The sequence below is a fragment of the Globicephala melas genome, chromosome 2, assembly GCF_963455315.2.
Source record: "Globicephala melas chromosome 2, mGloMel1.2, whole genome shotgun sequence".
Classification (NCBI taxonomy): Eukaryota; Metazoa; Chordata; class Mammalia; order Artiodactyla; family Delphinidae; genus Globicephala; species Globicephala melas.
In genome coordinates, this window is record NC_083315.2 from 68,687,186 (window position 1) to 68,711,889 (window position 24,704).

Genomic DNA, 24,704 nt, shown 5'->3' on the forward strand with positions numbered 1-24,704 from the left:
AGGCTGCTTCTGTTTCCAACCAAGGACGTTCCAGGCAGAATGCTCTCTACAGTTTGGAGAGTTCCGGCAGCTGAGTTGGTAGAGAAAAATGTCACCAAGATCTCTCAGTCTTGAAGGATTGAGAGAACTTAGACAAGCCAAGTTGGAAGCAGTGCAGGATAGGTGGAGTTCCAGGCAAAGGGATCAGCTAGAGCTAAGGGAGTAAAGATGGGACCGCACAGTGGAATACTTTTGGTTATAAGTAACAGGGGTACCAGCAGGCATCAGGAAGGACCAGAACCAGGAAATGCAAAGCCATCAGAATCTAGGCTATCATTCTCAAGCTGATTATGACTTATGGCAATTTGCTAAATTATACCTTTGTAAATAGAACTGAAACATGTCTTTTCTCTCTACCTGATCCCTCCAGAAATTGGAATCTCTTAGTTTCCCAGCAACTTTATCAGGCAAATAAGGATGGCTACCTGCTAACAGGTACAGGAGTCTCAAGGTACTTGGGGGGAAGTGAGAGGAATTCACCAAAATCTATAGATATCACAGGTGGAATCTGTGACAAGCCCTTGGTATGGCTTTCCTGCCCCTGAGAGGCCTTTTAAAAGCTTAATCTGAGGGACTTCCCTGGTGGTGCAGTGGTTAAGAATCCGCCTGCCAATGCAGGGGACACGGGTTCGAGCCCTGGTCCAGGAAGATTCCCACATGCCGAGGAGCCGCTAAGCCCATGCACCACAGCTACTGAGCCTGCACTCTAGAGCCCACGAGCCATGACTACTGAGCCCACGCGCCTACAGCCCGTGCTCCGCAACAAGAGAAGCCACCACAAGGAGAAGCCCACGCACCGCAACGAAGAGTAGCCCCCGCTTGCCGCAACTAGAGAAAGCCCACACGCGGCAACGAAGACCCAACGCAGCCAGATAAATAAATAAATTTATTTTAAAAAAGTAATCCTCAAAAAAACCCAAAACAAAACAACAGCTTAATCTGAAATTCCATATGAAAAGTTCCAGCACAGCCAAGTTAAAAGAGCCTACGTGATCAGTTACACTTATGTAAATAATCAGGCTAAGTTTATAAAAACCAGACTTATTTTGCAAACAAATTAGTCTGAATTTGACTATATTTGGTAGAAATGAGGGTAATTTTAGAAAAAAATATGTTTCAGTAGATATTAAATTCTAGTTTTGTTAATTGAGGTCTGTATTTACTGCTAAAGACTCACTTCTCAGATGACTCCTTTTTGCTATGTTATATTATTGTAAAGTTTATTTCTGAAGCTTATCACAGTCATCTATCTTTGGATGAAGATCAGATGTGTCTCCTGCAACCAGGGGATAATGCATACTGGAAAAGACATCAGATAAAGGACTCTTTACAGCCATGTTGAAAGGTACCATATCAAGCCTTCTCTCCTGAGTGAACGGCAACTCCTGTTTCTAACACCCAACTTCGACTAACTAAGACAAACACTACCAGACCAGGACAAGAAGAAGATGAAATCTGAAGTAGACAGCTGACCCAAGATGCCAGACCAGGCCTGTATACTAATTACTTAGACAATTGCTCACACTTTTGCTTTTTAACCAAATGTATTTTTTCCTTGGGCCCAATCATTTGCAAGTTTCAAAAATCAATCCAATTTCTGGGTTTGTGGCCAATTACCTATGTCCAGTACTCCTAGGTTACCTTGGTGGATTTTCCTCTCCAAAGGCTCTAATTGGATGGCTCTTAGCAGTTTTATTTTAGAAGAAAGAAACTCTAGTACCATGCAAGCTAATTTTACTGCCAATATCACTAAGTGGGACCCTCTTACTCAGCCAATTAATGACAACTGTTCTGAACCTGGTCAAAAGTAATCCTTTTCACTAGATGTTAAATATTGGGTAGCTCCTAACAGGATCTAGTGAATTTATGGAACAAGTTTATGGCCTTGGCTCTCCCCAGGTTGGCTAGGAAGATGCACAGTTGGTTTCCCTTGGGCTCAAGGTCACCTACAGGTAGTCTTGGAAACAGCCCCTGCAATCGGCCTTTATTGTGAGCACACTGGGTTCTATCAGTTTTCCAATGGTATGACCATTTGGCTGAGATATTTGTTAACTCATCTTATGACACATGAATAATCAAATTTCTGCTCTGAATGGTCCTCTTCCCAGTTTAGGAAGAATACTGGGAAAATGGTTTTGTTTAGGAGGATCTTGGCTTAAACATTTACTAATGACATTGTTGCTGCTCCTGTCAATTTTGATCACATCTACAGTTCTCTATACATTAATGAACACTCACAGTGCACAAGCAAGATTAAATTGGCATAAATCATATTGAACAACTTGGAATTGACCATTAGTCCTTGCCAGACATCTTACCAATACAACCCCCTAAAAAAAAAAGAAAGAACAGAGCTATTAAGACCTGACATCAAGGGACATGATAGACCCAGGGCAGATAAGCAACCACCCTGACATTGAGGGAACAAATATTTGATCATCTAATGCTTTCTATCTAAAGATTAATTATCAAAATGGGAAAATTGATTAAATAAAATTCATATTTTGTGGCAGGATGAGAAAAATTTAAACATAAAAATTTTCCTTGCCCATTGGGGCCTCTACCTTCCTCCCCTTTAGTGCATATTGTTTATTTGCATTATCCAGACCTCCTTATGAGTTAACATTCCTCTTTAATCTTATAAAAGGTCACAACCCCTTAGGAGATAACCTTCCTTCTTAATCTTGTAAGGGGCCACAATGAACGACCCATGACCCACGCTTTTTACTGTGGATCTGGATTGTGTACACTGTCAGTAATACATCATTTGACATATAAGCCTTTGTCTGAAAAACATATAACTGTTCTTTAACCTCTAACAGGCATAACAGTCCTCAGAGCTTTCTGAAAGACTCTCTTGGGATATAATCCTCAGCTTGGCTTAAATAAAAATTCCCATTTCTTCCTTAGATTGACTATTGATGATTTTTTCATTGACAATATAAAACCAATCAATTAAAAAACAGGTTAGATTCAAATTGGTTTTCTGGCTGATGGAACAAATCAAGGTCATCTGTCTAGATGGCTAAACCCTTTTTTACTAATATTTATAGAGAAGACACTTAAGATTTGTATCTGTCCTTGATAAGTCAAGTTTCAAACTATCTTTCCTCCATTCTTTAAATAAGAATTACCTTCTGAAATTTGCCTTTTAAAAAGATGGCCTGAGATAAGAGTTCCTGGAGAAGACCAGGTAGAACATTTTCATCTCAAAGGCCTGGGAGGAGAAAGGCAAGTTCCTTCCAGGAGGACTTTTTTTCCCTTAAGGCCAGAAATTGTTTCTTTTTGCCTTTTTTTTTTTTTTTTTTATTTTGGCTGTGCCAGACTTCCCTTGTGGTGCAGTGGTTAAGAATCCACCTGCCAATGCAAGGGACATGGGTTCGAGCCCTGGTCCAGGAAGATCCCACATGCCGTGGAACAACTAAGTCCATGTACCACAACTACTGAGCCTCCACTCTAGAGCCCATGAGCCACAACTACTGAGCCTGTGTGCCACAACTACTGAAGCCTGCATGCCTAGAGCCCATGCTGTGCAATAAGAAGGAAGGTTATCTCCTAAGGGGTGTGACCTTTTATAAGATTAGGAAGGAATGTTAGGCAATTCCCTGGTGGTCCAGTGGTTAGGACTCTGTGCTTCCACTGCAGGGGGCACAGGTTCAACACCTGGTCAGGGAACTGAGATCCTGCGTGCCACGTGGCATGGCAAAAAGAAAAAGAAATGTTATCTTGTAAGGAGGTCTGGTTAATGCAGATGTACAATACACACTAAAGGGGAGGGAAGAAACCCAAACAGGCAGAGAAAAAGATTTGTTTAAATTTTGTTTTGCCATGAAATATGAATTTTATTTCATCATTCTCAATTTAACTCAGTCTTGTTCTACATTCTCTATTTGTCAACCTGTCTCTCTGACTGTCTCTCTTTCTAAGTCCCTCTCTCTAGTCAGTCTGATTTTCAGTCTCTCCCTCTTACTGTGTGGTCTTTCCTCTCTGTAGGAACCCCTAGTTTCTTTGCAGATCAGCTTTCTCTGCTCCCCAGGGTTCATAGAAGTGGTGGCCATCTCTTAAAGCTAATGAAGAGCCCTGACCTAAGCCCCGGTTCCTTGGAGATTCTGATTGTCTCATTTCGAATTGGGGCTGTACCTCTAGTCCAAACAACTGTGGCCATAGTGGGGAGTGGAGTATAAAGGGCAGTCCTATGATACAGTCATAGTTGCTGGGGACGTGGCACAATTCTCAGAGGAAAGGGATCTTGGAGAGTTGGGGAGAACCCCCTGAAAGGTGAATACTTTCAGTGGGACAGTGAGCAGATCACTGTGGGTGTATGGTCAGGCCATTCTAGGTGGGTGTTCTCTTGGTCTCTGTACATCCCCTGCACAACCAGGCCCTGCTTCACTCACATGACCATCCAATTGTCTTAATTATAGGACTTAATTAGTAACTATCTACATGCTTGTCCCCTGCCCCAGCCACTGGTTTCCTTGGTAACTGATGAGCCAACCTGACTTCAATTCCCCCTATAAATGGCAGCTTACTTCTCCCCCAAGTAGCATCTCTCCAGGACCTTTTGTTTTGTTTCTTTAATAAATTTATTTATTTATTTTTGGCTGCGTTTGGTCTTTGTTGCTGCTCGCAGGCTTTCTCTGGATGTGGCAAGCAGGGGCTCTAGGCGCGTGAGTTTCAGTAGTTGTGGCACATGGGCTCAGTAGTTGTGGCTCGTGGGCTTTAGAGCGCAGGCTCAGTAGTTGTGGCGCATGGGCTTAGTTGCTCCGCGGTGTGTGGGATCTTCCCAGACCAGGGATCGAACCTGTGTATACTGCATTGGCAGGCAGATTCCTAACCTCTGCGCCACCAGGGAAGTCCCATACCTTTTGTTTTGTACATGTAAGATCCCCTGTCCAATAAACCATTAATGTCTGGCTGTCTCCGAACTCTTTGGCCTGGAGGCTGGGCTACTACAAGGCTTGCAAAGCCTGCAGGGTGCAGTCCAACAGTGGGTTTACTGGGAGTTTAGAGTTTTCCATTTCCAAACATCAGGGGACTTTAAATACATCGAATGAGATCTGTGTGGTACCAGTTCTTTGAAATCTGTTGTGTGTTACTTCGTGACCTAGTACTTGGTCAGTTTTTGTAGTTTCTATGTGCAATTTTTTAAAAAAGTATATTCTCTAATCATTGGGTGCAGGTCTCCATACAGGACCATTGACTTATACTTTTTAATTATTTAGTTCCATAAATGAGAAGTGTGTTGAAATCATCCACTAAATGATGTGCTTGTCAATTTCTCCCTGTGATTCTTCAATTTTGGCTTTACATATTTTGAGGCTATGTTAATAGATACCTATTATGTATTGGCATCTATGCCTATTATGTATTGGCACCCATTATGTATTGGCATCAAAAAAAAAAAATTTTTTTTTTTTTTTGCATTATGCGGGCCTCTCACTCTTGTGGCCTCTCCCGTTGCGGAGCACAGGCTCCGGACACGCAGGCTCAGCGGCCATGGCTCACGGGCCCAGCCGCTCCACAGCATGTGGGATCTTCCCGGACCGGGGCACGAACCCGCGTCCCCTGCATCGGCAGGCGGACTCTCAACCACTGCACCACCAGGGAAGCCCTATGCTTGTGAGTTGAATCTTTTATCTTTTATGTAGTTATGTTCTTTGTTCCTATAATGCTTTTTTTGTCTTAAAGTTTATTTTGTCTAATAATATAGCTCCGAACTCCCTTTTTGGTTAGTATTTGCTCAGTATGTCTTTTCTATCATTTTACTTTTAAGCTTATGTGTCTTGTTTAAAGATGTGTTTCTTGTAAACAGCATTATAGCTGGATTTTAGTTTATTTTATTCAATCTAACAATGTCTTTTAACTGTGAGTCTTGTAAGTACATATGGTGATTACAGTTATATATGGACTTCTTTTTACCATCTTACCTGGTGGGGTTTTTTTTAAATCACTTTTATTGTCAGCTTTTGGATTGAGTAATATTTTTCTTATTCCATTTATTTCCTCATATTGAATTAGAAGTTTTATACCTTTTCTATTCTTTTAGTGCCTTCTCTTTTTCTTTTTTTTTTTTTATTTTTGCGATACGCGGGCCTCTCGCTGCTGTGGCCTCTCCCATTGCGGAGCACAGGCTCCGGACACGCAGGCTCAGCGGCCATGGCCCACGGGCCCAGCCGCTCTGTGGCATGTGGGATCTTCCCGGACCGCGGCACGAACCCGTGTCCCCTGCATCAGCAGGCGGACTCCCAACCACTGCGCCACCAGGGAAGCCCATAGTGCTTTCTCTTTTTAAAATAAATTTATTTATTTATTTATTTATTTATTTTTAGCTGTGTTGGGTCTTTGTTGTGGTGCACAGGCTTCTCATTGCAGTGGCTTCTCTTGTTGCGGAGCACAGGCTCTAGGCATGCAGGCTTCAGTAGTTGTGGTACGTGGGCTCAGTAGTTGTGGCTCACGGGCTTAGTTGCTCCATGGCATGTGGGATCTTCCTGGACCAGAGCTTGAACCCGTGTCCCCTGCATTGGCAGGCGGATTCTTAACCACTACGCCAACAGGGAAGTCCTGGTTTTTATTATACATATTGATTTTAACAAAATCAAAGTTAAACAGTATCTTCGCCCCTCAAATAATATTTTAATTCCTTTTTATTTGCCCTTCAAAATATTTATTTTATAAAAAAATTTTATCATTTTATACAGTTTGTTTAAATTTATTTGCATGTTTACCACCTCAGATCTTGCTTTTAAAGTCATTTTTCTTCTTCCTGAAGAATATCTTTTAGAATTATTTTAGTGAAGATCTGTTGTGGGTAGAACTATCAGGTTTTTTAAATTGAAATTTAATTCACATACTGTAAAATTCGCAATTTTTTAAAGTATACAATTAAATGGCTTTTAGTATATTTTAGTATATTCACACCATCACTTTCTAATTCCAGAATATTTTCATCCCAGAGAGAAACCCCATACTCATTAGTAGTCACTCTCTGACCCTCGTCCCCCAAGGCCCTGGCAGCTACTTTGTCTCTATGGATTAGCCTATTCTGGACATTTCATATAAATGCAGTCCAACAATATGCACTTGTCTCTTTCACTTAGCATGTTTTCAAGGTTCATCCATATTGTAGCATGTATCAATATGCCATTACTTTTTCTTTTTTTTTGGCTGTACGCGGGCCTCTCACTGTTGTGGCCTCTCCCGTTGCGGAGCACAGGCTCTGGATGCGGAGGCTCAGTGGCCATGGCTCACGGGCCCAGCCGCTCTGCGGCATGTGGGATCTTCCCGGACCGGGGCACGAACCCGTGTCCCCTGCATCAGCAGGCGGACTCTCAACCACTGTGCCACCAGGGAAGCCCTGTTGAGCATTTTTTACATACTTATTTCTTTTTACTTATTATTTATTTTATATACTTACATACTCATTTGTATATCTTCTCTGGAGAAATGTCTATTCAAATTCTTTGCTCATTGTCTTATCTATTTGAGCTGCTACAACAATACTATCAAAGACTGAGTGGCTTATAAAGAATAGAAATGTATTTCTTGTAGTTCTGAAGGTTGGGAAGTCCAAGATGAAGGTGCTGATATATTTGGTGTCTGGTGAGGGTCCACTTCCTGGTTCAAAAGGGCAAGAGTGCTCTCTGGGGCCTATTTTATAAAGGCACTAATCCCATTAATGAGGGCTCTACCCTTATGACCTAATCACTTCCCAAATGCTCCAGCTCCTAATATCATCACACTGGGGATTAGGTTTCAACATATGAATTTTGGGAGGACACAGACATTCAGTCTATAGCACCTCCTTTTAAAACTGGGTTGTCTTTTTACTGTTGAGTTGTAAGAGTTCTTTATATATTCTCAATACTAGGCCCTTATCCATACTTGATTTGCAGATATATTTTTCCCCATTCTACTGGTTGTATTTTCACTTTATTGATAGTGTCCTTTGAAGCACAAAATATTTTAATTTTGCTAACGTCCAATTTATTTGTTTTTGGTTGCTTATGTTTTTGGTGTCATATTTAAGAAACTGTTACCTAATCCAAGGTCATGAACTTATACCTAGATTCTCTTCTAAGAGTTTTATATTTTAGCATTTGCATTTAGGTCTTTGATTCATTTTGAGTAAATTTATGTATATGTATATAGGTAGAGATCCAACTTCATTTGTATGTGGATATCCAGTTGACCCAGCATCATTTGGTGAAGATTCTCCTTTCTCGTTGACTGGGCTTGGCACTCATTGAAAATCAATTGGCTGTAAAAGTGAGGGTTTATTTCTGGACTCTCAATTCTATTCTATTGCTTGGTATATCTATTCTTATGACAGTACCACTCTGTCTTGATTACTGCAGCTTTGTAGTAAGTTTTGAAACCAAGAAGTGTGAGTCTTGCAACTTTGTTCTATCAGCTTTTATTATCTGAAAATGTCTTAATTTTGTCCTAATGCTTGAAGACAGTTTTGCCACTACACAAACACTAATTCAATTTTAGTCATATAATTTTAACAATTATATTTTTAATCTCAAATTTTTGTTGTTGGGGTTCTTTTTCAAAATACCTGGTCCCTTTTTTTTTTTTTTCCGCACCGTGTGGCATGTGGGATCTTAGTTCCCCGACCAAGAACCTTCAGTGGAAGTGCTGAGTCTTAACCACTGGACTGCCTGGGAAGTCCCCTCTGGTCACTATTTTTTTTTTTAAGATTTATTTATTATTTATTTATATTTATTTTTGGCTGCATCGAGTCTTCGTTATGTCACTCGGGATCTTTGTTGAGGCACTCGGGATCTTTCATTGTGGCGCCTGGGCTTCTCTCTAGTTGTGGCGTGCAGTTTTTCTCTTCTTTACTTGTGGCGTGCAGGCTTCAGGGCAGGTGGGCTCTGTAGTTTGCGGCATGCGGGCTCTCTAGTTGAGGCGCATGAGCTCAGTAGTTGTGGCGCGCGGGCCTAGCTGCCCTGCAGCATGTGGGATCCTAGTTTCCATACCAGGGATTGAACCTGTATCCCCTGCATTGGAAGGCAGATTCTTTACCACTGGTCCACCAGGGAACTCCCCCTTCTGGTCACTTTTGATAACCTCCAATTGCGTGCTCATTTTAAAAACAATTCCTGAGTTTACTTTTGATTCTTTAGAACATTTATATGACAATTTTCAACCTATGTAGTAACATAAGAATTTGCATGCATGTTCACGGAAAATTTTCTTCTTTTTTTAAAGCTCAACAATGCAATAAAAAGTGTATTTCATCCAAGACAATCTAATAGTGAGTCCTGTGGAATATAGTGCGGTGGCTAAATGCATGGCTATAGAACCAGGCTACCTGGGTTCAATATTGGTTCTTTTACTTACTGGCAGTGTAATCTTGGACAAGCAGTGTAATCTTGGACAAGTTATCTAACCTCTGTGTGCTTCAGTTTCCTCAACTATAAACTTGAGAAAATAATATGTACCTCACGGGGCTATTTTAAGGATAAGTTGAACAAATGTATGAACACAGTATATATTAGTAAATGGAGGTTTGTACCTCTTAATCCCCTTCACCTATCTTCCCTACCTCCAACCCCCTCCCCCTTCTGGTAAGACCGATTTGGTTTTTTGTTTTCTGCATCTGTGAGTCTGTCTTTTTATTGAGTTTTTAAAAAATTTATTTGGCTGTGCCGGGTCTTAGTTGTGGCACGTGGGATCTTTTTATTTGCGGCATGCGGGATCGAGTTCCCTGATCAGGGATCGGAACCCCGGCCCCCTGCATTGGGATCACGGAGTCTTAACCACTGGACCACCAGGGAAGTCCCTGTCTTCTTACTGAGTTCTTGCATCCACTTCTCCGTTTCCTCCTTTTTTGTCAGGCTCTCAGAGAACAGTTTGGCTGTGGTTAATATGCCCACTCTAGCACCACTCCCCTTTCTAATTTACTCACTTCTGGGAAGGAGATCCATATGACCAAATCAGTATTTGAAATGAGTAAATAGACACAGAATGAGATTCTGAAGGCCCAGGTATGAGCAAAGTGTATGAACTTTGAATTGCCAACTTTGCAACATCTATTTTGGTGGCTCAGAAGCTTTTCTCTTCATTTCTTCTTATTGACTAATTTACCAACGGGTACTACTTTACACACACAGCCCAGTGGATGCTTGCAAGTAATAAACGATTACAACTGTTACCAAAGCATAAATATCTCTTATTATCTAATATTATGGCTAAGGCAAATTAATTGCAAATTGTAAAGGACTTATAAACCAAGGGTCTGTATCCTCTCTCTTTCGTCTCTCTTCTTCAATTTTGCATTTGAAATCAGGTGAGCTCCTTACAGTGCTAAGGTATAAAGGAATAGGGTGAGGTTGTCAACAAGTTGGCCAGGAAGCGTAACTAAAAAGGAGTTTTTTACAGGCATAAAAGGAAAGCCATAAATTACAGCATTGCACAGAAAAAAAAAATTAAGCGCCTACTGTATACTACGACTCAGAATCTTTTATTTACATTAACCCTAGGGGGTCAGGAGCACCCCGATTTATAGTTGGAAAAACAGGCTTATGAAGTTAAGTAACTTGTCAGAAGTCACACAGCTGGTGAGTGACCCAGCTAGTAGACACACAGCATTCCTTCTACCCCTGACATCTGTGCCCTTTAGAAAATACTAAACAAGCATTCCTAGCACTGTCCTCAAGATCTGGTACACCAAAAGTTCCAACGCATTAGCTTTAAGAACACTCCTCCTCATCCTACAACCCCTCTACCATGGATTCAAAGAGGGAAGCCATGGTGAGTTAGTGCCATCTGCTGACCATCTCCCTGAACATCAGGATGAAGGACATTCCTCTAGCTGAGACACGGTTGGGGATGGGGAACCTTGTGCCATCTTAGGTCACCACCCCCCACTCAAGGACAGACCCAGAAGGACGGTGAGCATCTTCTTGTAGAATCCTTGGTCTCCCTACAGTACCAAGGCTGGGCAGTGATTTACTGAGGGAGAAAGTGGTGGTAATAGAGGAAGCCTAAAATAGAGGCCTTGAGAAATAAAGACACAGGCTTCTACCACCACAGAGAACACACCTTATTCATTTCGGCAAATAAAACTTAGCATTTCCTGATTCTAGTAATAAAAATGGATTCCTGAGCCCCACTCCAGACTATTTTATCAGAACCTTCCCTGGTGGTGCAGTGGCTAAGAATCCGCCTGCCAGTGCAGGAGACGGGTTCGAGCCCTGGTCCAGCAAGATCCCATATGCTGTGGAGCAACTAAGCCCATGTGCCACAACTACTGAGCCTGTGCTCTAGAGCCCGCGAGCCACAGCTACTGAGCCCGCGTGCTGCAACTACTGAAGCCCGCGTGCCCAGAGCCCGTGCTCCACAACAAGAGAAGCCGCCGCAATGAGGAGCCCGCGCACCGCAAGGAAGAGTAGCCCCTGCTCGCAACTAGAGAAAGCCCGTGTGCAGCAACGAAGATGCAACATACCAAGTACCAAATGGAAGTCTTGGTATATCCCCATGGTATAAGTTCCCCAATTTGAATAACACTGTAAGATTTATACCATCAAAGAGCCTAGCACAAAGTTAGGGTCCCAATACAGGCTTGTTGGGTGCTGATCCTAATAATCCAGGTACATTCTGACCCACAGAGCATAGTTTGGGGGTGATGCACTGAAACTACCAAATTCATGTTGCCTGTGTGATGAAACCATGACCAGTCTGATGCCAAAGCCACATGACCTTTGCTCACATTTGAGAAAAAGTTAAACTGAGTTTTGTACACCTCCCTTTGTTTTGTACTTTCTAGGACAAAGTCTACACTCTGCTAATCAGGCATCTCCTGAGAATTCCTTCTGGGACACTCAATCAGTTGGATCAACCATTGTATAAATTTGTGTCTATTAACACTTCTTTGTCAATTATAATTTGCTCTGATTTTATGTCAGATTTTCTGAAGACACCATCTCAGCTTTCTGCCAAGCTAATGTAGTTGGAAGATAAGTACTTAATCAAGTATTTACTGAATTTCTACTGTGTATTCAGCCCACGTTTATAATGAAATACCTGCCTTCAAAGACTCATAGTACAGTTGGGAATACAGGCTAAATACACAAAACATCGGCCCATAAATAAAATTGAATACTCAGTTGTCCTTGGAATGAAAGAATATATTATGAAACAATATAAAGATATTCCTATGTCATCATACCAGTGGCACATATTTTTGTTTTACCTACTGTCTTATCTTTCCCCACTAGAATAGAAGCTCCATGAGAGAAACTTTTTTGTTTTGTTCAATGCGATTTCCTCAGTGCCTGGCATGTAATTGGTACTCAATAAATATTTGTTGACTGAGTAAGTCAAGTTTTTAGAATGGACAGAGAAAAGGAAGGCTTCATGGGGTGCCCCCAGATAAGCCTAAAATAAAGTGCTTTTATTCAGCTTGCTATATAGCAGTCTATAGATTTTAGCAACCAACTTCTTAATTTCTGTAAGAAGAAGAAAATGTGTATATAATTGAAATAGAAGGTGGGGTGGAATGAAACAAATTTAAATTGGGTGTTAAGAGTCCACGTGACCTGCTTAGCTTACCGCTACAAGAAGTTTGTCCTAGAATCAGTGGTTTTCAAACATTGTTTTAAAGCAGAACAACTATATTTTCTCTTTTAAAAAAAAATTTATGTGTGTTTGTTTATTTATTTATTTAGTCTGCGCCGGGTCTTAGTTGCAGCACGCTGGATCTTCGTTGTGGCATCTTTTAGTTGTGGCATGCGGGCTTGGACTTCTTAGCTGTGGCATGTGGACTCTTAGCTGTGGCATGCATGTGGGATCTAGTTCCTGGACCAGGGATTGAACCCAGGCCCCCTGCATTGGGAGAGTGGAGTCTTACCCACTGGACTGCCAGGGAAGTCCCATGACTATTTTTTCAAATGAAACCGCAATAAATGAAACAGATAAAACCAGAGCTGCTCTGACTGACTTTGGAGGTGGCTTGGAGGAGGATTTGGGGAGGTTCACTCTCTTAGTCCCCTCATCCCCACCAAAGAGCTTTGGCTTCTGAGGGATTCTAGGAACACAGTTTGAAAACACTGGATTGTAGGAATTTTAGAGTCTCTATTCTCTCAAAATTCTATTCATGAAGGCAGCTGAGTTAAGACCTGGGCTCCCTTCTGGTCTCTGTCACTTTAAGCTGAAGGAGTACCAGGAGTCAGCACCCAGAGAGACAAAAAACCTGTGTGGTCTGGGCCAAGGCCAAGGCCAATGCGCCTTCTCACGGCCAGACCCAGGGAACTAGAAGCCACATTTCTCTGATCCCAGACTGAAGAGGGCTAAATAACTAACTCTGGCTTGCGTGTCGTCGTCCCCCCATCCCCTCCGTCCCCACCCCCTCCTCCGCCAGCTCAGAACTGAAGGTATCCAAGCTCACTTGGCAATTTCTCTGGGCTTTGGAGTTTATGAGAATCTTATATACAAAGTAAATACTCTCTCTGGTGCCAACCCAGATTGAAAAGAGTATGATTCATTTGTCACCATCCTGTACTTTGTCAGCTAGCTGGTTGATCCACTTTATTTATTTCAAATTTATTTATTTTTGGCTGTGTTGGGTCTTCGTTGTGGGCTTCCTCTAGTTGTGGCAAGCAGGGGCTACTCTTCGCTGCCATGCGCGGGCTTCTCATTGCGGTGGCTTCTCTTGTTGCGGAGCATGGGTCTCTAGGCTTCAGTAGTTGTGGCTTGCAGGCTCTAGAGTGCAGGCTCAGTAGTTGTGGTGCACGGGCTTAGTTGCTCTGCAGCACGTGGGATCTTCCCGGCCTAGGGCTTGAACCCGTGTCCCCTGCATTGGCAGGTGGATTCTTAACCACTGCGCCACCAGGAAAGCCCTGATCTGCTTTAGATATCCAGAGAGGAACCAGCCAAACAGAGGCCTAAGAGTAACAGAAGAGAGATTCTTGAAGTAACTATTTACCAGGGTGTGATCAGGTTTAAGGGAACGGACAAAGGATTGTAAAGCACCCAGGGACTAGTAACGACCTGAAGAGTCATCACCACTAGGCTTGAAAAAACAAGGAAAGAGAGTTGTCATCCAACAGCTGTTGCTTGAGGAACTTCGTAAAAAATACCGCCACTTCCAGGTCGCAAGTCAGGAAAGCAAAGATAAGGAAAAGATAAGGAACACAGGATGGGGAACCCCCGAGGGGAGGAACTTATCGATTCTTATAGAATCGGCCGCTTTCAAGACTCCTCCTGCGACCGGATAAGCCACGGGTCTCACTTTGACCTTCCCAGACACCAGTAGAAAATGACCAGTTTACGGTTACGAGCTGGAACTACAACTCCCGGCATGCATCTCTCCGCTACAATCGCAAACTTTTCAACGCTAGGATAAAGGGACTTTCCGGAAGAATTGTGGGTCGGGACTTGTAGTTCTTCATTTGGTGGGGGCGGGGGTAAATCGGCCTTCTGCCGTAGCGTGCTCATTGGCGCCCAGGTCACCGCCCCCTTCCCCTCGCCTACGTTTGTGTCTCACGCACGCGCCGCTCGTGCCCACGCCCCCCTCCCTAGGCCTAGGACGCAGGCGCGCGCAAGCCCCCCTGGGCCCGATAGGCGGGGAGGGTGCGGGGGGAGGAGAACGTGGGGGGGGGGCATGTTAGGTGTCTATTCAGTAGACGGCAGTGGGGCACGAAGAGTGCGAAGGCATTGCTGCCGGGGGGGTGATATCTGCAGTGGGCCTAGAATCGACAGGAGAGTTCGGAGCCAAGCCAGCGAACCCCGCGAGTAGCAGTCGGCTGCTGAGACCCGGAGGGCGGCAGGGGGCGAAGCCCCAGCCTAGGCCCCGCGGAGATGTCAGGCTGCGGCGCTTGTACTTGCGGCGCCACAGCCGCGCGGCTCATCAGCTCCTCGTTCGCCTCCGCGCCAAGAGGTAACGAAGTAGTCCCGCACCTGAGCTCTTGACCCAGCAGTGGCCTGGCGGGGGCGGCGGGGACCCCGGGGAGGGCGAGAGGCCTCCCCCACCCCGAGGATGTGAGGAGGTGCTCGGCGCTTCGCCTGGCAACCCCCCCTTTCTCCGTGGCATGGGTCTCTGCCAACCTCTGGAGCAGCTGGTTCTCACATTTGAAGTGAAACCCTCTGGCTCCCTCACCCTCCCGCTTTCAGGCCCTCTGACTTTGGGGCCAGAATGTGGTCGCTTCGCAGAAACCCTGAAAGAGGCACGCAGTGCTCCGTTGGTTAAAAAGTGTCCCCAGACCCCACTCCGCAGGTGACTGCCGCCTCCCCTGGCTGCGGCTCCTCTTCCGGAGCCCGGCCGGGTTCCCCTTGGGCCTGTCGTGGGCCGCGGGAAGGGCCCGGATGAGGAGCCGCCACTGTTGGGGTCCCCCCGGGGCCGCGGGGCGCCGAGCGGGCCGTCCCGGGCGCAGGCCGCGCGGGGGCCGCGGTGTCACAGTCGTTGTGCGGCCGCTCACTCCGGGACGTAAAGCTGACTCGCACTACTTTTCGGGGGCCGCAGCAAAGCGCCCGAAGAGATGGAAATTCCCACAGAAATTGTTTTTGAAGGGCTTAGGTGTCTCAGGGAGTCAGTCGTTTGCCGGATTTCCTAACTTGACAGCCCCAAGTAGTTTTTTAAGGGTGGCGCTTGTTTACCTGTCCTTTCTGTTTATCAGGAGCTGTGAAAGAGTGGCAACCCCAGCCAAGAGATTCCGGAAAAGAAACCATTTTTCTCTTCCCTAAATCTATGAATAGCAGACAAAGAGTCTAGATCCTGTTATAATCACTAACTTCTAGACAGATTCGTTTTGCTTTGGATTATTAGTTTATGATCTTTGGATTAGAAAAAAACAGCTCCCTTTTCCGAATTTTTAGCTTCATTGTAAAATTCTTACAGTTTACTAAATATTTATTTTCCGACAGTTTATTTCACAGAGGGATTCAATGAGGTTGTGTGGGCAGAAGCATTTTGTAAAATGGTACATAAATGTAAAGGAGTGAATTTAGTCCCAGGACACTGTTAATCCTGAACAAGTAGACATCCCTATTCCAGGAATATGAGTTGCAAACACTCGAAATTGACAGATATTTAAATTCATTTATTTGACAAATTTGTTGAGGGCCTGCTATGTGTCAGGCCCTGCTTTGGTGCTGGAGATGGAAGGGTGAATAAGTCCTCATCTTCGAGTTTAGAGGAATAGACAAAGAATAATATTGTTTCTGGGCCTGTATAAGGTATGTGTTCTCCGTGGGCAGGGAAGGCTTCTTTGACAACATTCTTTGTCTCTATCAATTGTCCCTGAAAACTGTGAGTTATAGAAAGTGTGCAGCTATTTGTTTATTTTTCTTTTCAAAACAACATCTTTCAAAATTAAATCTATCATTAGGTAAATCAGCAAAAACTAATGACTTATTTAGGAATTATCTATTTGTTTCTCAGTTAATACAAGTTTACTAGAGGTTTTCAGAAATACCAAACTATAATTTTCACTGTAAAGGAGTAAATTAAATCTAAAATATCAGACATTACCCAATATCATTATAGAATTTAATATTTTTATATGACAATGAAACAGCAAATGGATTTACATAAAATGTTTGTTTTCCATGGTAGAAACTCTAAAAGTATACATAAGTCTACAAGAATATAAAGATGTATTTTTTTAAGGCCTGAAAAACCTTGAAGAGGGTTATTTTTATTTAGAATTCTTGGAAAGAGGAAGAGAGGTGAAAGATAGAAAAATCACAATTGAACTTTAGCTAGTTTATTATTCTTATGTACAGAGTTAAGAATTTCAGCAACATAATTTAAACAAATAAAAATAGTTTCATCAATATAGTCTTCTAACAGGAAATTTGTACAATGAATTAAGAATAAAAGGGGAGATTTCAGAGCTCCTCTGAAGTACAGTGCTATTCTCTATTTCTATTGGTTTATCTGTCATGTTAGACTTTAAAAATTTTAAACGGTAGTTTGAAAAATTAATTTGATAAATTGTCATACTAGACACTGGATCTGTTTTCTTTTCCTGTTGGGCTATGTGTATCCAATTTAATGTGTTTTTCTTCACTATTCTCTTTGAATATGAAACCTATAGTAAAGTAAAATTTTAAAATATTTTTTCTACTTGAATTGCTGGTGTTTTCAATATTGATGTATATTTTTTCAAATGTACTTTGCATATATAACAGTTTGCATTCTAAATATATGCATTCAGAAATGTTTGATTCCATTTAAAAAATTCTGAGTGACAGTACTTGGTTTGAATTTGGCTGTGAGAATTGTGTGCTCCTGTGTAACTCAGGGTGTCACCTCATGAGGGTGTAAATGAAGATTTGAAGATGCTCAAACATGTTGGTGGGCATCCATAATTTTTTTTAGCTATATTTTAATTCTCTCTCTCTCTCCCTCTCTCCCCCCTCCCCCTCTCGTAGTTAAATCCAATACAAATTAATATGACAAAGTGAGTAAATGATAGAGCATCTTTATTTCTACAATAGCACACTATTTCCTAATCAACATTTCTCTTTTCTTGGGCATGTTCATCTTCAGACCAGCAGACTAGTAGTTTTAGTGAAAACCTATCAAACGTTTTTAAACTTGAGGAAAGCTATCATAGGAGTGATGTTATTTTTCTTTATTAAGAAGTATGCAGTATTCCTGAAGTAATAACTTGGGCATAAAATAAAAATTTGAGATTATTAAAAGCAATAAGCATCTACTAAGTTGCCAGCATTGTTTGCGAGTTTTTGTTGAATTTTGTTTCCAATTTGTGTTGGAGGTTAGAGGACTGGTGTTCAAGAGAGCATTTAACTTAATTTGCTGTTTCATCAGTTATACACTTAAAATATTGTCACTACAAATATAGTTTTAAATTTTAATTAGTTCTTTTGCTCTATTTCTAAAATGCAAATTAAAGATCGGTTAATCTTCTAAGCTGAATCATTTGTATGTTTTTGGAGAATGCTTAGTTCAAGATTGAATATAGGAAGTCAAGTATTTAGAAATTGAATAAATTACCCTCCAAGTTCTTAATAGCCCTAAAATCATTGTGCCTTATTCTAATATATATTTTTTAAAAAAAACTGCTCTGAAACTCAAAGCTTTATCCTTATGACAGAGTTTTGTAAGGAGTTTAACTTGACTGTCTTCTGTCATTGCTGCCAAGTACTCTTTCGAAATATACTTCCCATAAATACTTCCCTTTTTGGCTTTTAGGGGTTTTTCACCTGGGTTCACAGGCTTCCAAAGGGCCCAGGGATAGAATTTAGAGGTTCTTTGAACTTTATTTTCACTAATCTGAGTGAAATATAGCATTTCCTTCAATTACGAATGTAGGCAGCAAACCACAGTAGTATTAGCAATACCTGTGGATTTGTCACCAATCAAACACAGATATTTTCATATCACATTACATTACTGGTATTTCAAAATATTGTTTATACTTTCCACTACTTTGAAATCATGGTAGTTACATTAAAAGCTGTTAGATCTTATTTAATTTTGTTAGTTAAGAAGAATATTTTTAAAGAGAAAAACAAATACTGTATGCTAACACGTATATATGGAATCTAAAAAAAAAAAAGTGGTCATGAAGAACGTAGGGGCAAAACGGGAATAAAGACACTGACCTACTAGGGAATGGACTTGAGGATATGGGGAGGGGGAAGGGTAAGCTGGGACAAAGTGAGAGAGTGGCATGGACATATATACACTACCAAATGTAAAATAGATAGCTAGTGGGAAGCAGCCGCACAGCACTGGGAGATCAGCTCGTGCTTTGTGACCACCTAGAGGGGTGGGAGGGAGGGAGATGCAAGAGGGAAGAGATAAGGGGACATATGTATATGTATAACTGATTCACTTTGTTATAAAGCAGAAACTAACACACCATTGTAAAGCAATTATACTCCAATAAAGATGTTAAAAAAAGAATATTTTAAAAATATTTTGATAACTACTTGAGGATAATTGGTTTCCTTTGTTATGTATTTTATTCTGTACATTTAAAAACATTCTGAATAGGCTTTACCAGACTGCCAGAGGGCACAAAAAAGGGTTAAAAACTGATTGGGTTGCTGCAATAATTTCTGTGAGGATTTTATATGATTGGTGAATGACTGATCATTTAAATTGTTTTGTACAGTGGTTTTAAAAAGTGGGGTCCTCAAACCAGCAGCATCAGCATCATCTGGGAACTTGTTAGAAATGCATTCTTGGGTCCCACCTCATACCTTCTGAATCAGAACCAGGGAGAATCCCCTCCAGCCTGTGGTTTAACAAGTTCTCCAGGTGATTCTAATGCATGCCCAAGTTTGAGACCCAGAGGTTTAGTATTTACAGCGTCTTGTTGGTGTAGCCCTTAGATTATATCAGTAGAATATTAAAACAGCTCTCCAGTACCATACCATCAGGGCCAGCAAAGAAATTCTTAAATTTAGATTTTTAAATGATATGAACATGTTTCTCAGATAGTATTTTCTGTGGTGACTGTATGGTTGCATTGGTTTCATATGTTACTTGATAAATTATTTAAGGTGAAGGACACTTTTTCTTTCTATTCAAGTAGATTTTAAAAGGATCATGTTCATAATTTTTATCTCTCTTAAATTCCCAAAGATAATTTCCTTTCAGCTTATTTTCTAATAATACTAGATATTGTAAATTGTTAAATACTATTTTAAAAGATGTATTGTAAGTGGGAAATAATACACTCTATCTGATACTTCAGGGCTGTTTTGATCTAAACATCCAAGTACAAATAGCCTCACATAAAGCTTGTTACAATTGTAGTTTTCTTTGTGAATACATCATAAAGGTTCAATAAAAAAGTTACCCTTGTTACATAGATTATAATAAATTACTGTGTTATGCTACCTTTCATATTAACTTATAATGGATGTTTTCAAGCACACACAAAATAGAACACTGAACCCCAAAATACCTGTCACCCAGCGTCAAGGTGCATTCAACTTTCTGCATTCTTGATTTCATCTATCCCTCTCCTCCATGACTTTTTCTAGACTTGCTTTTTAGATTGACATAGTCTTTAAGTCATATTATGTCCTTGGAAAAACATTAATGTTTAGCTTAAATTTCATAAACTACCTTAGATCTCATTCTAATGAGAGAGTAATAGCTAACATAATTTACTGCAGAAAATGGAAATGTTACAGAGAAAATTTGAAATGTCTTTTGAAGATGTTTCTTAGAAGGAAAACATCAAATGTAGTTGGTTTTTTTTTTTCCTTATTAATAGTCAAGCTTAATAGTGTTAAGCAAAATTTTACACTCTTTGGGTTAGGGACTGGGATGTCATAATCCTTTTTTGGTGTTCTTTGTGAATTTATATAGAAATGAGAAAATTTGTTTCCTCTTACTTGTATCTTTCCTGAGTAGTTTGGTGGGTTCATTTTAGTACTTCGTGTAACTGGAGATGGCCTATGGTGATAAGTAAAGAAACTAGTTCTAACAGTAAAGAAACTAGTTCTAACAGTGTACAAAATTGTGTTGGAAAATGGAGTCGTTAAAAAAAGAGTTATATAATTAAGCATTTGGTTTTGAATTGTTTGATGTACATAATTTTTTTTTTTTTGCGGTACACGGGCCTCTCACTGTTGTGGCCTCTCCCTTTGGGGAGCACAGGCTTCGGACGCGCAGGCTCAGCGACCATGGCTCATGGGCCCAGCCGCTCCGCGGCATGTGGGATCTTCCCAGACCGGGGCACAAACCCGCGTCCCCTGCATCGGCAGGCGGACTCTCAACCACTGCGCCACCAGGGAAGCCCTACATAATTTTAAACCAGTTTTTGCATTTGGATACAATATATACATGCGTGCATGATCTTTTAAAAGCCCTAACAGGTGTGGGAATGAAAATTTAAGTCCTGAGTTGTGAATTTTGCAGGGAATAAAATGAGGGAGGGAAAATCAGTTTCTTAAATTTATCTAAGTGTTAACCCCTTGGTTGTTTATTACCTCCTAATAGCACTCTGCTGGGAAACTTCCTTTTTGGGGATTCATTAATGTACATTATAGCTTATGCAAGATTCTGAATAGCTCTAGTGTACTGAAGTCTATGGAATTTTGTTTAACCTATTGTATGACCATTCAGTTTTCTTGTGTAGGGAACAGTCTTTTAAAGACCAGCTTGGGAAATGCTGCCTTATGGGAGTATGGCTCTTTTGCCATTGACTATAATTTATTCGGAGGCCTGTTTCGTATTTATATGGAAAAAAGCAGGAGTCAGCAAACAGTGGCCCCATGGAACAAATCCAGCCACACCCATGTGTTTACATATTGTTTAAACTTGCTTTCATGTTACAGGGAGAATTAATGAGATTGAGACTACATATATGGCCCACAAAGCTGAAAATACTTACTATCCTCGTCTTTTACAGAAAAAGTTTGCCAAATAAGTCAGTGATAAACCTATGTCTTTTTTAAGAATTAACTTCAAATATGGCAAAAGGTTAAAATGTTTGAAAGCTGGATGGTGGTTACACAATATTTTTTTATTGAAATATATTTCTCTTTTCTATAGGATTGAAATATTTTATTAAAACATGATTTAATGAATAGCACATAACTTTTAAAAGAACATTTGAAATTTGTTGCCATTGTTGCAGATATTACCCCCATATAACCAAAGAGACAGATGAGTTCATGTCAATTGTTTATTCTCATTGGTAGAAATAGTATAAGAAGTATAAGAATATAGGACATAAATGGCCTTTTTCCCCTACAGGTGAGGCAGATGTTGAACTGCTTATTTTTCACACTTTGAAAGAGCCATTCATTGTTATGACCTGGGTGGTCTTTCCTTACTTCCAAAGCACAGGTCGGGCCAGTTTTTGAAGATGGTGTCACTGGTTTGTACTACTGCTGTGAAGACTATAGCTTTTTCAACCTCCTTTATGCTTGAGGGATTTTTGTCCCCAGGGGACTTATTGAAGGTGTGTTAATATTTGATGTGTAGACTAAATTTCATTGTATTTTCAGGTATTTCTTGTGGTCGCATTCATATACCAGTTTTAGGAAGGCTTGGGACCTTTGAAACTCAGCTTCTACGAAGAGCTCCTTTTAGAGCCTTTACAGAAACACCAGCATACTTTGCTTCAAAAGATGGGATGAGTAAAGATGGCTCTGGAGATGGAAATAAGGTATTTTATCTTTATTGGCATCTATACACATATTTGAGTTCCCTCATTTAAACAATTAAATATAATACTACTACTCTGTATTTCATTGGTTTGTATGTTTTCTGTAGGAAATGTGAAATATATAAAATGATCTGAAGAATTTTACATATTTAAAAAAAATAAATTTATTTACTTATTTATTTTTTGGCTGCATTGCGTCATTGTTGCTGCACGTGGGCTTTCTCTGGTTGCAGCAAGTGGGGGCTACTTTTGTTTGCGGTACGTGAGCTTCTCACTGCGGTGGCTTCTCTTGTTGCGGAGCACAGGCACTAGTTGTACGGGCTTCAGTAGTTGTGGCTTGTGGGCTCAGTAGTTGGGCTCTAGAGTGCATCCGAACTTGTGGCACACGGGCTTAGTTGCTCCACGGCACGTGGGATCTTCCTGGACCAGGGATTGAACCCGTATCCCCTGCGTTGGCAGGCGGATTCTAACCACTGTGCCACCAGGGAAGTCCCTACATATTTTTATTTTGTGTTTTCAGTCTGAGCCATAAAATAGTTTGATAAGCATTGCACTTAGTAAGCAGTAGCTAAAATTTCTAACACCCCAAAGCAGTAAAGAAGCTTCATTAAGGCGTAGAGAACGGACATGTGGACACAGGCAGGGAAGAGGAGGGAGGGACGAATTGGGAGATTAGGATTGACGTATATACACTACTATGCATAAAATAGATAGCTAGTGGGAACATTCTGTAAAGCACAGGAAGCTCAGCTCAGTGTTCTGTGACCACCTAGATGGGTGAGATGGAGGAGGGTGGGAGGGAGGTCCAAGAGGGAGAGGGTATATGTATATATATAACTGATTCATTTCATTGTACAGCAGAAACTAACACAACATTCTAAAGGAATTATACTCCAATAAAAAAAATAATCTATGTAGTCAGTCTCATGGTTGGTTGGATTGGGAATAACCATCATTTTCTGCTTCCACACAGTTCTTACAACTCATGATAGTATAAACCTTACTTCATCCTCTACCTCAAAATCTTAGATATCTGTATGACTTAATGTTAGGCTACTCTGTAGCTAGCAAGTAGATGATTGGTGATTGTATTAGGTCAGTGAGTTATCATTTTTTTTTATTATGTGAATTTGACAACACTTGAGTTATTAATATATGTGAGACAAAATGCTAGGTGCTTTCATATCCACACTTAATCCTAACAATGACCCTCTAAAGTAGGTGAAATTATCCCCATTTTAGAGATGATAAAAGTTAGATTCAAGAAAGTTGAGTCACTACTTGCCAAGATAATAACTCCTGATTCAATTTCATTGAAATGTAGTTTTTTACCTATAGTAACTTTTTTTAATTTACTAGTGCTTATTGATTTTTTTCCCGTAGTGTTTATTGATTGTCATTGCAGAAAAGCTAATTATACATGCTGGCACATACCATGTAAAGAAGGAGTGCAGTAAATATATGTGTTTACTAGAACTGATTTTATTGTTTTTACACCAGTGACAATAGAGATATAAATTATACTAATAATTCCATTCTAAAAATTGTAAACATTATAAGATTACAAACAATATTGTTTATACTTAAGTTACATGGTGGTTGCCTGAAAGTAATAATTGACTCTTCCTTTTTTTTTTTTCTTCCACAACATTAGAAATCAGCAAGTGAGGGAAGCAGTAAGAAGTCAGGCTCTGGGAATTCTGGGAAAGGTGGAAACCAGCTTCGCTGTCCTAAATGTGGAGACTTGTGCACACACGTAGAGACCTTTGTGTGTAAGTATTCTTCTATTGTTCTTCTTTTTCCCTGCCTTTTCTGTAAGTCGTTACTTGCATTATATACATTGTATAAACATATACATTATAAATACATACATTATATAAACTAGAATTATTTTCTTCCTGAACTTACGTTAGTCTTTTACGTTCACCGGATACTAAAAATCTCCTGGACTAGTAATGCTTTGCACTGTGGTATAAGGTAATTTAAGAAAACTCTTTGCTTCTTTTTTTTTTTCTCTCTTTTTTTTTTTTTGCCGTACATGGGCCTCTCACTGTTGTGGCCTCTCCCGCTCTGGGCACGCAGGCTCAGTGGCCATGGCTCACGGGCCCAGCCGCTCTGCGGCATGTGGGATCCTCCTGGACCAGGGCACGAACCCATGTCCCCTGCATCAGCAGGCAGACTCTCAACCACTGCGCCACCAGGGAAGCCCTCTTTGCTTCTTTATTTTGCTTACATGTGTTTATTTTACATTTGGATTTTGTGGCTTTTCATGTATGTAACCATTAAGCTGTAGAAGAAGCAAGGCTTATTTATTCTGTATTTGTTCTTCAGATACCTATTAAGCATCTCATATAGCTGGAGATTGTCAGTTATTCAAATATTAAGGTATTTTCCCTTTCTGAGTACTTACCAGAGGTGCTAAGTCCTCAGTTCTAGGAAGTGTCTGATAATTATTAGTGATTCAGACACTAAGAGAAGGAAGACATCAATAGTCCTATTTTTTTTTTTTTTTTTTTTGCGGTACGCGGGCCTCTCACTGCTGCGGCCTCTCCC

General features: G+C 40.9%; 1 protein-coding gene across 2 annotated transcripts in view; it reads left to right on the forward strand.

Annotated features, from left to right (window-relative positions):
- The first annotated feature begins 14,653 nt into the window (after positions 1-14,653).
- CLPX (caseinolytic mitochondrial matrix peptidase chaperone subunit X) overlaps positions 14,654-24,704 on the forward strand; it is a 37,222-nt gene continuing 27,171 nt past the window's right edge. For both annotated transcript variants that reach the window (XM_030875264.2, XM_030875265.2), the window contains exons 1-3: positions 14,654-14,929; positions 21,991-22,151; positions 23,806-23,923. In XM_030875264.2, the coding sequence (XP_030731124.1) occupies positions 14,851-14,929; positions 21,991-22,151; positions 23,806-23,923 (358 nt within the window). In that variant the 5' untranslated portion in view covers positions 14,654-14,850. The remainder of the gene's footprint in view (positions 14,930-21,990; positions 22,152-23,805; positions 23,924-24,704) is intronic.